The 15132-nt window shown below is 41.3% G+C and overlaps 1 protein-coding gene across 2 annotated transcripts in view; it reads right to left on the reverse strand.

Moving 5' to 3' along the window:
* The window catches only part of fstl5 (follistatin-like 5), a 168469-nt gene that overhangs the window by 15581 nt on the left and 137756 nt on the right, over nucleotides 1–15132 (reverse strand). For both annotated transcript variants that reach the window (XM_085789142.1, XM_085789141.1), the window contains exons 11-13: nucleotides 7689–7715; nucleotides 7348–7466; nucleotides 2280–2429 (exon numbers count right to left, since the gene is read on the reverse strand). In XM_085789142.1, coding sequence (XP_085645268.1) covers nucleotides 2280–2429; nucleotides 7348–7466; nucleotides 7689–7715 — 296 coding nt within the window. The remainder of the gene's footprint in view (nucleotides 1–2279; nucleotides 2430–7347; nucleotides 7467–7688; nucleotides 7716–15132) is intronic.

Genomic DNA, 15132 nt, shown 5'->3' on the forward strand with positions numbered 1-15132 from the left:
TTGGACAAAGCGTTTGACTCCAGTGCAATGAGACAACATGGACTTCTTCAAATTTCAGCTCATGTTGTGTAAATAAAGATCAGTAACACAACAACATGTACACTTCTTTTTTCTGACAACAAAAAAATGAATGTGTCGCATTTTACAGCTACAAAAATCCCAGATGCGATCGGCTGTCGGGGATAACGCACATGTAGAAGAAAAGAGCAGGAGTCTGAAATCTTGATCAAGCTCAATATTTAGCAAACAACTGAATGTGTGTTTATGAAGAGAAGTGAGTGGGTGGGAAGCCGAGGATTTTAGACACGGGCCGTTTTGAATGACAGCTTTTAAATTGAACCTTTAATTATAACTGACTGACAGATATGTCTATAAAAGAAAGCCTGCATTTGTTTGCATCGCCTGTCGCCAGGCAACCAAGTGATTCATAGTTACTGTTGCTATGTCAAAATCAATGCAATGAGGCCGTTTTTAAGTTTGTTCAATTTATTTTTGTTTGTTTGTAGCTTCACGTTATTATTATCCGCTGTACTTCACTAGTGTAGCCTACTTCACAGACTAAATCAGCGCCTCTTCCTTTCCAGGAAGTTAAAGGACATAATTACCTAGTCAGGACAATTTATGCTGAAATGCATCAATACAATTACGTTAAATGTTCCAGGAAAACATGACGTGAGCCGACACTGAGGCGACAGCAAGGTTTTTTATCAGAGCTTCATACACTTTGACATTTCAGCGCTGTGTAGCATATGTGTAAATGTGAGCACTCTTCACTCCTTTGGTATTCAGTAGGGGTGTAATGGTATTTGTATCCATCAAGGTTCGGTGCACACAGTCATACGACGAATACGTCTGAGTGATTATTAAAAAAAACTTAAAATTAAAAAAAGTCGAGTCCTCACTCCAATCTACTGTAGGTGGCGGTAATGAGCCAAAAAGCTGTCAGCAACTGTCATAGCAGACGAAGAAGAGAAGTGACGAGAGTGTGAAGTTAGAGGAGTCGCCTGTCTCATTCATATCACTGTGTTGGCGATATTTCACGGATGTGCGGTAGAAATGTTGTACGTTAACGCATATAAGGCGGCATCACCCCGATATGTCAATCGCTGGTGCAAGGAAAAAGACAAGTTGTGCAACAACTTACCCCCATTGCTGCTTTCAAGCCTCTAGACATGAAAACAGACAGGACCAGAAACATCACAAAAGCAACTATTGTAAATTAACTAAACCAACCTTGATGTTAGTTTCTTGGTTTTTTGTTTTGTTTTTTTACAACAGTTGCCAGTTGTCAAGTGCAAGCTTTTTTCCTCTAGATTTAATGAATGGTATTATAACACTCCTAATAGGCTACACTTGTTTTTTTTAAAACTTTTATAATAGAAGATGTTTTTTAGTTTTTCATTCAATTAGTGTCTGTTGTACCAAACCGTGACTTGTGTGTACCATTACACCCCTAGTATTCAGTATAAGACATTCAACCATTGTTGTTCAGGATTGTACTTACTATCTACAGGCTTTGATTGTCTCAATGAGCTGAAGGTGGCAGGTATTAAACCGTGCAACACGGCTCATGTTACTGACATAATGAAGTGATGCTTAGATTCAACAAACTGTCAGACTTGTGTTTTACACAGCGTCCTTCCTGCATCTGAAGTTCACCATGATCAGTATAAACACACCACAGCACTGACTCTTGTGTATAAGCATCGTACTAAATTATTACTCAAGTTGAATATTTTAAGACCAAACATACATAAACTTGTGGCTTTGTGCAGAAACCCTGGATGCCGTTTGGGTGAGGGCTGGAGAGTGCGGCTCTCTGCTTTTAAATGACTGTGTTTCTGCATGAAGGACAATGTGTTGTTGTATCAAAATGAATCCTCAGTCGAAGGGGGCAACTTCATGAAAAAGAATGTGTCCTTCACTCAAAAAAAAAAAAAGAACCTACTGTATATGGAGTTTAAAGTTACCTAAGCTTCATGTGAAATATGCTGCCTTCAAATCAACACACAAACACATTTTTTTCACTTTGACATAATAAGTCAAGAGAGAAGGGAAAGAATCTCTCCTGCCTCCTCCAACCTTGAGTTTTGTTGGAACAGATGGAGGCTTTTTTTTTGTTGTTGTGTGAGAAGCAGCCTTATATAAAATAGGCACAAACGGGAAAGGATATTACATTTTTCCGCTTGCTATGTAAAATTTCCAGCTTTTCACGTTATCGCTGTGTTGTTTGCATAACTGACATGAACCTGGTTTTTCCAATTTGGCCTGGAAATTACCTGGACGGCCTTCTGAGACTGGATGTCGACTATGAGCACTCGATTCAAGGTCGGCTGTGTCACATAAATAAACTTGTCCTTGACGTTGACCGCTGATGACCACACACACCTCTGGACCGTCTCTCCTGGTGACATCGGACACACCTCCTCCTGGAAAAAACAAACACACACACACACAGACATAAACTGTCAATCTATTGTTTCTCATATCACAAGGAAACATAGCTCATTAAAAAACAATTAACTTCATCCAGTCGCTATTCTGTGCTGTTAACTACTCGCAGTCTTATCACCTATGTTGATGGGAGTTGTGTTATCTTGGCAACTTAGATAAATGAGCTTTGCGAGGACCTGTGAAATCTCTTTAATCGCCCCCATTTGTCCGAGCGTAATCCACAGAACAAAGCCTGCAGACGATCTGCGGCCGTGCAGCTTCCAGTCCTGGCACAACTCGCCTTCCTGGCCAATGGAAAACCTAAACCGGCCTTCTGTCTCTGGAGCTTTCCTCCCTTTCACCCCCTTTCCCAGCCCCTCCAAGCCTCCAGGCTGTGCCCAGTCGTTTGTTCCAGACTCTGTGGGATGATTGAGGGAGCTGCTGGCCAAGCAAGGATGAATGAAGGGCTCCGGCATGGCGGGATGAACTTTTATTTATTTATTTTTTTCCAATATTTACAACCGCAGAGGCATTCCATGACAGGTGCCTTCCCACAGGCCAGCTTCTCTTGGTTAGAAGGGCATTAGGTAATGTATGAACTTCAGTGAACTATGGACAGGATTAGAGGTGATAGTTGGCGGGGGGGCAGAGACACCAACAGAATTGATCTCATTCCTCCTGCAGCCCCCTCGCCCCCTCGCCACCTTGTGTTTCCTCTCTGGAGCTGGGTTAAAACTGTTAATTCGACTATTCTAAAACAATGACAGCGCTTTGGCTTCCTAACAAGCTTTTTTAATTCTTTGTATCTGTGGTGTCTTTCAGGGTCCAGCTGTATTACCATCTGTCTGTGTTTTTGATCCAACACAGGTTTGGGGGGGCGGGGTGGTGGGCAGATCTGAGAGCCAGAAATGGCTGCACTTGCTGAAGTAATCATTGAGTCATTGGTATTGAACTCTGTGAAACCCCTGCAGACCCACACTGTGGTCACTTTGTGTTACATGGCGGTAAAATCTTACTTATCGCACCTTTGAAGAGGTGAGAAATTGAACATCTGATGCCCAGCTGAGGGTGTAAATGGAGGCGGCGGTAATCCTCTCTGTGTTTATGTGTGTTGCATATGTCGGGATGTGTGTGGGTGCATGTATGTATGTGATTTATGTTGTAACTGACAGTTTCTGAATAGTGAGATGTGTGTTTTCCCCTCCCTTTATTATGGTAATGCCTACACTCTCCCTGTTACAGTATACTATATATATTTCATGGATTGACTAAAATCCTCAGTGTGCATCACATTATGCAGCCCTGGAAAATTCACATAGAATACAACACTGTATCTATTAAACATACACTTAAAAAAAAGTACCACTGTAAAAACATTTTAAAAAAAAGACTTTCATGTCTTTACAGTTGTGAATGTGGATGATGACACTAAAAGGGTCCTGCTGAGATGTTCCCCTGGTAGACAGCAGCAACATCCAATGTGTCAAAAAGAGGAAGTTTACAGGAAGATAGCAGCACACACACACACACTCTTGTTCACCGCTTGTTCTTCAACTACATCTCAATCCAGGCTGCGATGAGTTTACAGCATGACACGATGCTCATCCCATAATATCTTGTGCAGCTTTTCCATACGGGAGATGAGTCAGATGGAGTTCGAGCTTTCACAGCCGTTAATATCACTGAGACGGATTCTCCTGATGTCGGCGTTCATCACATCCACACGAGGCTCATTATTTACCAACTTTCATCCTGGCTTTTATTTATTTGCTGTTTTTTTTTTTTTAAAGAGCGGGTTTTTTTTCTTTCTCACGCATCCAAAATTGTCTGATGTACCCACTTGTTGATCATCATGGTTTTAAAGTAAACAAGCTTTTCTTGGAAAACGAAGAGTGAAGTGAAAAATTGAGAGAAAGTGCAAATGAGTGGTTGATAACATCCCTTCAGGGACGCATGCTGAGATTTTAGATTCTCCTGTGCTGCAGGCAGAGGCTGAATGAAGACACTTCCTGGACTGAGTTTCCTACAATTGGACATCAGTGTGTTCCCCTGATACTTTGTGTATCACAGTAAAACACTCTATATGGTAGTTAAGGATAATGGATTGGCTCTGCGATTACCATAAACAAATCAATCAATGCTCTTTTGCAATTCAGAAAACTTGAGCGCCACGCTGGGAGCGGCCGCATGTGTTCGCGCAGCAATCCCCCAAGACGCCACTGGAGCTGGCACCGTGGCGCTCACAGTGATTGATATCCTAATACAAACAGCTCTCAGAGGAACGCTTGGCTGATTGTTGTGCGTTCACGGGCATATCTTTATGTAGAACAGCCATCCAATCAGCACCGCGCTCCTGGATGAAAAGCAGCTCAGACGGAAAAGCGTCCATTCCAGAACCCGTGTGAATCAAACGGGGATCTATCAGCGAGACACTTGGAATATTTTTCCTGCTTGAGAGCTTCAGCGATAAACGTTGAGTCAGTGAGGGGGGTGTAAACTGAGAGGAGAGAAACCCCCCCACTGAGTACATGTGGTCTGTCAATGAATTAAATTAAACAGAGCGGCAGGAAGATGGCCGCTGTGTTCACTGCCCAGGGGAACGTGTGTGTAACTATCAATAACCACTTTAGAGCTGCACCAATCAATGGTTTTATTATTAACAAAGGAAACAACCAGTGGGTTATATAAAGGTGTTGTTCATAGCATCAATCCAACAGACTCCACTCTGAGCCTCTTCCAGCTCATTGTCCTCACACGTCTTAACACTAACACTACAATAATAAACCTGCAGTGAACTTCCTGCCCAGAACCAACTGCACAGAACATGTGGCAGCATAAGAGCCAGATGTTTACCTCTGTGAAGACTGAGTGAATCATGAACCGATAGAAAGTATGAATGAATCCAAACAGATGGCAATAACGTTGATAAAAACATCTGTATTGTGTCCACAGCTGGAGTGAAGACAACTTGATAAAACAGACTCAACATTATCTATATTATTTACTATTATACTGTACTGCCCCTTATGGTGTTGCCATGTTACTGTTATTTTATTCTTGTTCTGTATCTGCGGAAAACATGTTTTCAAAATATCAATTAAAAAAAAAGAAAAAAGAAATAAATAAACACCACAAATGAACACTTTTTTCTTCAGTTAATGTGAATTTAAACTCACCCGACATGAAGACAAGTGCTTTTCACTGGACTCATTTTGCTCTTCTATTATAATGTGACTCTTTTATGTGAATTTTCAGGGTGAGACGATGGCGTCACTATTTTTCAGCACACACAGTGAACAGTAGATCTACAGCTACATCTAAGCTGATGGAGGTCCAGGAGGTCCAGGGCATTGAACCTTTACCTGCTCACATGACATGAATCTGAGACAGGGCCTCGGTTAAATCCCAGTATGAACTAATATTGACTGCTAACGATTGATTTCAGTAGCTGCTCCTTCAGACAGCTGGACACTTCAAGTGTTGGTTGTCAAGGCCAGTAAATCAAATCACACCACCAAGTCCCGTACATCCACATTTGGCCATTCAAAGACACGGGGGCGAACACTTTCCCATTTCCCCACAGGAGTTCACTGTACAACATCGACATCATGAATGTTTCAGCACTTTTTACTTTGTGGAGGAGAAGGTTCAGGTCTTGATTTATGTCTGCCAAGGACCTGCCACGCTCTCCATAACATTTCTTTTCTTTATTACACTATCTGGTTCTTTGACAAAATGTTCTCACATAATAAAAAAGAATTTTAAATGGAGCGTTCAGCGGTGTCGTGAGTCTGACAGGAATAACTCATCACGTTTTCTGGACTCGGCTCCTGGACAAGAAGATTTTTTTTTTTTTTGGGATTTTTGATTATTTGAAATTGCATTATACATTACTTCGGAAGTACTCAAATAATACCATAAAATATTGCACAACGACTTGTGAGCCAGTTGTGGCAGGCAGCTTAAGTCGCAACACGTATCCAAGACACCTTGTGCAGTCAGGCGACCTATTTAAAGTCCTGACATGTGCTGCTGCCACTTTAATCAGCTTCACCTCCACTGCAACATCCACCTATAGACTCTGAGGTGGAGCTGCCAAGTCTCCTTCTGACGAGGTCACAACCCAGATGCCAAACATTCACTACACTCTAGTCTCTTACGACATCAATATGACACAGGAGAGTTGTGTGAGGGGCTGAATATTCAGACGGCTGGATCAGAGATGCTGTTACTTTATAACTTTTGAATAAAACTTTATATTTGTATTAAAAGTTTCACAGAGCTGAGAGGAATTGCTGAGTGTGGTGATAATTGTCTGTGGGTTTGTCACTGCATCCGACGTCTGTCAGGGCGCACAGTCATTTGATCCGTTGTTAGAAAAAGAGAAGTCAGCCATGACACTCTGGCAGCATATTGGTAAAAAAACAAAAACTCTTCAAAGTCTGACGCCTTCACCACTCAAATTGAGCTGAAGCTACTGTAAAGCTGATCATTTGTAAAAACCTGACAAAAACATTCGCTTCTTTCAGTTTTCTTTCATTGTTCAGATCAACGTTACACAAATCCACGCGGTCTGAATTCGCTGCTGCACTGATTGTGTGAGCTTGCAACTGGATTCATTTGCATAACAATTAAATGGGAATTGTAACAAAGAACACAAACAACAAACCAACCACACTCAGAAATGATGCTGAAATAACAGACTGATGACCAAAACACTAGCGTGAGTATTGTTGAAGTACCTTGGAGACGGTGTGGAATACCATTGAGGATATTATACAAAAGGAAACCAACACCAGCACCTTCACTCATTCGAGAGTTTAGTGCATTGATGATCTTCGCGCCTGCAGTGGTGCAGGAAAAGCTAAATTAGTCACTGTTTCTCTACACGTTTCTTTTCCCCCAAACACTCACCTGCAGAGCCAGCAGCTTCTCACTGGGTTTAATGTGTCGCTGTATCTCACACGCCACCGGCTGAATGACTTTTATACCATCTTCATAGAACACGTAGAACATGTTGCCGATGCCAAGACCTGCAGGAGAGTAAAAAAAAAAAAAAAAAACAGCTCTGTCACACACCTGAAATAGCTCGTGCACAGTGTGAACGTTTGTAACAAAGCCTACAACATTGTTATCTACTTCCAAGGCATCAAATCATTTAATCCCTCTCATCACAGTTCACTAACCCTATTACAAAAATTCAATTAACGCAGTTTAATGAATGCTATGGTGGAATAGAAGCTGTCTAGACATACCTTCTTCTCGCCACAAAATGTTTGCCACTGTGAGGGAGAGAAAGAGGAAAGCACAGTTGAAAATAAATGCAAGAATCAATAGGATCTCCTTTGCAAGAGCTAACACCCAAACACTAACTCCTATTGAGGGAAAAAGGAAAACAGACCACATGAAAGTTTTATGGAAACGGTCTCTCTGACACCTACTGCAACAGACAATCGATGGAGCACTCTGCTTGGAAATAATTTGATACCAAACACTGGAAAATGAAGTGCAGTCAACAAATACAAGCACTGTAACAACAGAGCTGTGGCTGCTGCGACCGAGGTATGCTGATGTGGATAAGTATTAAAAAATAAAACCTTAGATATGAGATCATTACTCATCAATATGAGTTTTAGGGATAAGCTGCCTTTGACACCCCTGAGTAGTCCACAGGTGTTAGGCTCAGATGACTCTCATAAGTCATTAGGACGGATTAGTGTGTTGCTCCTTCTGTGGCAAAACCAGTTTGGCTCCTATAAAAGGTAATTTCTCATTAAATTCACTTAGAGTTGACTAATGACACGAAAAGAGGAAAGAAAGCCACATAACACCCAGAGTGCTTTAATGGCCGACCTAAAACTCAGACATGTTCGCTTTCAGGGCAAACACTGAGCACTCAGAGACGAGACGCCATCGTACGACTAAAAAATGATGTGGAAGAAGGAAATCGAGAAGTATTTATTTTACAGACGTATCATAAAGGCTTTGACACATGTGAAAAGGTGGAAATACAACCTCTGCAACAAAGACAATAAACATACATATTTTAAGTTTGGGCTCTAGGACTTCATCAAGGTGTTTGGCCTTGATTGAACTGTTTTAGCTTTTAAAGGGATATTTCAACATTTTGGCAAATTCACTTATTGCCATAATCCCTATAATTTAGGAGAAGTCCATTACCTTTAATTGTCAGTGCAAGCTGTTTTTAGATCGGCGGGGCACAGACGTGATGTGATCTCTCTGCATGACGCTGTATTTTCACCTTTCCCTCATCAAACTCATCAAATACACAATCCAATAACTCCAAAACGCTCTCGTCGACAAATTGTGACCTGCACATTCACCACGCTATGAAATAAAAAAAATGTATTGAGTTTGATGAGGGAAACATGGAAATACCGTGCACCTCTGTTAGCGTTAGCTGAGCAGCTCACGTCTCTGCCCCGCTGATTGAAAAACAGCTTGCACCGACAATTACGTAAACCTAATGAACCTACCCCTAAAATTATAGGGATTAGGGCAATAGGCAAATTGTGGAAATATCCCTTTAAAGGCAGGTCAAGAGGTTTGATTAGAGGTTTTGTTGGCTGATCACATTTCCAGAAATGATGAATTCTTCTCACTTTGGCAAGACTTGTCAACTGCGGGCTCCTCTAAGCTACTGGCTGAGGATCTGAAAACCAAAGAGCTGAAGCCTGAAGAGCACAGGAGGCTATAAAAAGATATCAAAGCACTTCCATCTTGAAATTTCCTCTGACTGAAATGTCATTAGGAACCGAGAGTTGTGAGGAAGTGTGGAAGTCAAGACAAGATCTGGAAGGAGAGAAAACTTTCAGATAAAACGACACGTCTGTTGGGCAGGAAGGAAAAACAAAAAAACCCCACATGCAGGAAGGTTTTAGTCGACAAGGGTGTGGTGGTGGTGGTGGTGGTGGTGGTGGTAAACCAGTGGTCCTGCAGGCAGTCAAGACAGTCTCACTGAGAGGAAGCAGGACAGCGATTACACCACAATACTTAACAAAAGTCATTCAGGAAAAACAAAAACGGCCTTGACAGTCCTCTGACCTCAACATCTTTGACAGTCTTTGGGTACATCTTTAACATGCTGTGATCGCTTAATAATATCAAAGAACTTTGAGTTGATCTGCAGAAAGTTTGAGTGAGAATTCATAAATCAAGAACAGAGGGAGTCTTCACTGCAAGACGTGTCGTCAAGCTGTGATATCTGTCAGAGGGGGGATTACTGATTCAGTAACTTTTGCACAAGTCATGATCACTGGCATGTTTTTTGAATAACTTTGGAGCGGACGTGAACATGACGTGCATGAACAACTGAAGAAAGGTTCGTTGCAGCAATTCACCTCCTTTTCATTTTTAAAAAATCAACAAATTTGCCAGGAGGTGTGCAGACTTTTCACTGTGTCCTTACTTTTTTATGCAAATCCTGCCACTCAATCAGTATTATCCTCGACCCCACCAGCGGCACTACTGTCCTCTCACACCTGCTTTTTAACTGTGACCTTCTCTCTCATTGTTCATCTGTCCCCAGTCTTCCCTCCGCTCCGCCATCCCATCTTCCATTTTCAGGCATTTTCAGTCTACAAACCAATCTCCAGACCAATTCACATCCGATTCTAATCTCGCCTCTAATGCAATGCTCATTCTCACAGCCTCTTGCTCGGGTGGAGAGATGCAGAGAAAGAAAAGGGAGGAGACAAAGCCAAGTAGACACCACTGTGCCGTTAGTCAGCCTTAATCTTTCAAAAGTGCTTTGTCAAGTGTTTCCTGTGCACTCTTGCATACCCTTTAGCTCATTAAAAGTTGCACAAAAGGAGCGGGGTCTGTAGATAGAGGGACAGGGAAGGGGAGAAGGAAGGAAGGAATGAAAGCCAAGGACAAAACAAAAAGAAAAACAATACAATTTATTTGAGATGTGCCAAAAATGGAAAATGGAGAAAATGGAAAAGAGGAGTTGAGATGAGATCTTGTGTACCCCAGTCTTTTCCAATAGCCCACAGTATTGATGCTATTCATCACTTGGCAGAAAGACCACGGCTGCTCTGCGCATACAAGAGGCCCATACATCAACTTCATCATCCATATAACAAAACAAGCTGGCTGCCACTGTAGGCGGTGAGTTCACTCTTTCTGGCCGTAATAACTGTTTCCACTGGGCTCCAAACATTGGGAACGCAACGCTTTCCCAACCAGCCTGGACTCTGCGGTTCCTACCCGTCAGCAAGGTTACATAAATTCAATTTGTTTACAAGAGCAAGCTGCTGCGACAGTCAGCCAAACAGCCTGTGGTGTTCACCATAGTGGCGTGGCAGAGGGGAGCGAATGCATAATATAGGTAGACTAATTGGGTCAGAGTAGATGCAAATGCAAAATGTAACTCGGGAAGACTTGCCTTGGGTGAGCACGTTTTCGCTGCTCTTTCCAGAAATCATCCAAGAAGTTTCTAGGAAATATTGACCCCTGCAGTGTGTTTATGTTGTGCTTTAATTATGAGCAGAACAACAACAACACTTTATCACTAGAACTGCAACTGTTGTCAGGAGTCTAGTGCCCGCTCACTGCTGGAGACAGTTATGGAGAAGCAGAATCATTTTTCCTCCCTCCTCATCTGCATTGATACAAAACAAATATCCTTTTGCTGCGGTGATTGATAACAAGCAGAGCAGGTACACCACATTCCCATTACTGTAGCAGTGCCAGGAGGATTTTAGATGTACCTGCCAACACCCACTTACAGTACACATCCAGGCTTGGATTAAGATGCCTCTGGACCCCCTGCTCTGGGTCTCTGCCAGAGCCTGTAGAGCTGAACATCAGCAGAAATGTATCTTTATCAGTGGCGTCTGTAACACTAACTTCAATTCTGTTCTCTCAACTGTTCCTTTTTTCTTTCTAATGCGTCTCTCTTTTCTCCGATATTAACTTGGATTGTACCACCTCACACAGTGGCTTTGTCTTTCTCTCAGGTTTTTTATTTCCTGTAAAGAAGTAGTTTTTGTTTCTCTTATCAGAATCAGACAAAGTTTATTTTATTTTCTTAAGGACCCTTGAATTCTCAATCAGCTTCATACTCTGACATCCCACATTGGCATGTTCGCCTAGAAGCTCAGTGAAGGAAAGCCTGATCTCTCACTCACATGGTAATAAAGAAGACTCTACTCTAATACAGAAAACAAAGGTTTGTCGAGAACGTCGCAAGATCTGTAAATTGGTTGCATTTTGCATAAAGTTAAAAGATTGAAACTAATAAAACAAGTTTGTTTTTTTTAAAAAGAGACTGTTTCATTTGATTTTATATGATGGAATATGAAGAAAGAATAAGGCTGAAAGGTCTATTGCTTTATAGTGTATTCAGGTGCATCATGCTTTTGAAAAGTACTTAAAGTCATTATTTGAGTAACTAATTACTTTTGAAAATAAGTAATCAGTAAAGTAACTGGATTACATTCTTGGAGGGTTAGTAAGTAATCAGTAACTTGGTCAGTCAGTGACAATAGGGCTGTTGCCCTGCTACCGTGCTCCAACCAAATGTAGCAAAATAAAAACAGTAGGAAACATCCAGCTTAGTAATATATTTTGTCCCTTCAGCTAAAATGCACTAGAGTATGATGTTTTTGGAATAAAAGAGATGGTTATACAATTGTAACTTTACCAGACAATCAGAACTAAATATATATTTTTCTTGTGCAATTAGCAAAATGTAAAAAAATGACAGTCAGGGAATGTGATGAAGGTCATTTCAAACACTGAGGTACTTCATGTTTAATTCAAAGAGACCAGCAGCTGATAGTGTCTTGGTGTTTCTAATGTTAAAGTGAATACTAATGAAAAAAAATAATTCAGTTTCAGAGCTTTGTGCTCCTCACTTGGCTTCATCTCTCCCACACCACAGTCATGACTCATCTAGGGATCAAGTCTTTCAGCTTTTTTATACTTTAACCACCCATTGTTCAGCCAGAAAGTTTCTGTGATTTTTAACACCTTTTTTTTTCACTTTTAGCAACTTGCTGCTTCATATATAGTACAGTACTTAAGGAGATTGAGGGTTGACCTCGCCATAGATTCCCAAACAATATGATTTACAGGACTGAAAATAACAGGACTGCCTGCACTAGAATTAGAGCTGGATGCCTGATGGCTGTATCATCTCTTTAAAAGGAAAAGCATTCAAAAGACTTAATCCTCAGAGAAAAATCCTTGAGAGTTTCATATAAGTACAACTTGGAAAGAGGCTGAAACATTGACACTTGAAAAATAAAACTCTGATTGTGCCTCGTCACAAACAAAAAATGTTATTAGGAGACATGGAGAGATAAACAAACATATATGTTTGTGCAAAGAATGTTAGTCACCTACAGCACTGCTACTTTGTCAAGTTGAAAATGGCTTTTTAAAAACTTTATAAATGTTTGCAATGTCACAGAGGTGACTAATACTATACATTTCAAGCAGTTCAGGTTACTTGGTTTAATCTTGAACATAATGTCAAATAAATCCCTATGAAGGCTTATAATTCATTTTTTCTTTTCTCGCTTACTCCACTGTGCACTTCTTGTTTTCTATTGATTACTTGATTAGAAAGATGAGTATTGTCTCTAGGGATCAAATCCTCTTGTGTCAGTCTTTTACACATTATATCATCAACATATTCATGAACTGTCATGTTGTAACTGCAGCTTAAACAGCGTTTAAACTTTTCCCTGGATTTGCAATATTCATTTCACAAAGCCTTCAGCATGAAACTCAGTCGACAGGCAGTAGGCTGCTGACACCGGGGATAGCGTCACTGCCTGGTTAGAGCTCTGTGTTGCTGACAGCGTGTCCAACACTGTGTGAAAGCCCGCTGTGATGGGAGGGACTCGGCTGATGGAAACATGGACGCTATTTTGGCACAAGCTGATCTTCTCTATTCAGAGGATATGGAGCAGACAGCGTAGAATAAAACAGCTTTGTGAAGAGTTTGGTGTGAGGTAGTCGCTGTCATCCGTGTGGGATTACAGGGCTTTGTTGCAACCAATCACTTCACCAGCAGATTTCAATGATTAGGATCTTCTGCCTCTCTGCCTCAATCTGTGTAATCAACTGGTGCCGTGTTTGATTGGAACTAACGATTACAAACTTAGAGCCGCTAAAAAATGGTGGAGAGCAACAAAAGTATGGAACAGAGCAGCAGAGTAAGTAGGAGCTGAAGAAAGTGAAGAGTTACTCATCAATAACACTGATCAAACTATTTCTTATCTTCTACACTTTCCCATATGTTTGTCTTACATGTCATGTAATGTCAGATATAGATTTGTTTACTTCTCAAAATTAATCTCAGTGTCTTGACACAGGCCATAATGAACAGATTTACATTTACAGTCAAGATCACGACTGTAGGTACTTAACATTTTGTTAAAACAAAAGCTTATGTCTTGGGAACGGATGAAGACAAAAAACACTTCACCCAGTCTGCACATCAGTAGGTTTTTAAGATTCAATAACTGACTCACGACTGAGGCGAGTTGTTTCTGCTCTGTATGAAGTCGTTTCCCTGCCCACTGAAGTTTCAAGACTCCCGTGTGAGTCATGATGAAGTGGGGAGAGGGCAAAGTGTGGAACAGGGGCATTCACAGGCGTTAAGACATTATGGGACATATGCATAAAATTTACAAGAGATAAAACAATGTGGAGTAGATTGGCATCTATGTTTGTTTCACAACAAAGGAAAGTTCACATGTGGACTTGATAGATCATCACTGTCTGTCACAGACTGATTGGTTAAGAGGTCCCACAGATCCCCTGCACTAGTACTTCCTGTGTCCCATCACAATACGGAGACAGAAGTACTTGTCGGATGTAAACTGTGTGAAATAAAGAGGCTGAAGACTTCATCCTGAAGGATGCATCTTTGAAACCAGGTTTGCAACAGGCTCTTCTTTAAGCTGCCTTCCCCCAGATTTTTGTCTCTGCCTTTGTGTAATCTTCACTATGACTGTAAACAATGTGCATCCAATAATAAAATCTATTTTGAAAAAGCAACATTAACTCGAGCCAAGCAGTCAACTGTCAAGCCATTAAAATCTTTTGCTACTCCGAGCGCAGGGATATCTAGTGCGACACGATGCACTCATTGATTTAAACGTTTTATCAAGGGTCAGTGTTAGAGCACGGTGACAACAAACCAAACACCACAACAGCCGCCACGGTGCGTCCTCTATGCTAATTAGCTCAATTAACAGTGAAATCATGCACAAAGAAAGACAGAAAGGTACAAATGGAAAAGTTTTTCCGTCATTCACTGACTGACAATGTTTTAATTCATTTTAGTGCCGTGGCTTTAGCGGCTCAGTGAATGGTTCTATAATTAAAACTTCTTTATTTGGTCCAGAAGGGCACTTGAGCTAAAAAGGGGAAAGGAGCAGCAGTTTGAGCCACTACATCCACTGTGCAATACTCTGCCAGTCCCTGATATGAGGCATGAAGTGCAGCATAATGTAGAGACGTAAACTGCAGAGACGAAAGCAACAACGCTCGTTCTGAGCCTCGTGGATCCTCTGACACTGCAGAAATAATTGGCACATTGTGAAGGGCAGATATTTATGCCAGTTTAGCGGCAGACTGTCAGAGATGGATGGTGCTCTGCCTGCTGGTGACAGACTGTTAAAGAGATCTCAGAATAGTGACTGCTTATGTTTTCCC

This window comes from Trachurus japonicus, chromosome 10 (assembly GCF_045865225.1).
Source record: "Trachurus japonicus isolate A0001 chromosome 10, Traja_1.0".
Lineage (NCBI taxonomy): Eukaryota > Metazoa > Chordata > Actinopteri > Carangiformes > Carangidae > Trachurus > Trachurus japonicus.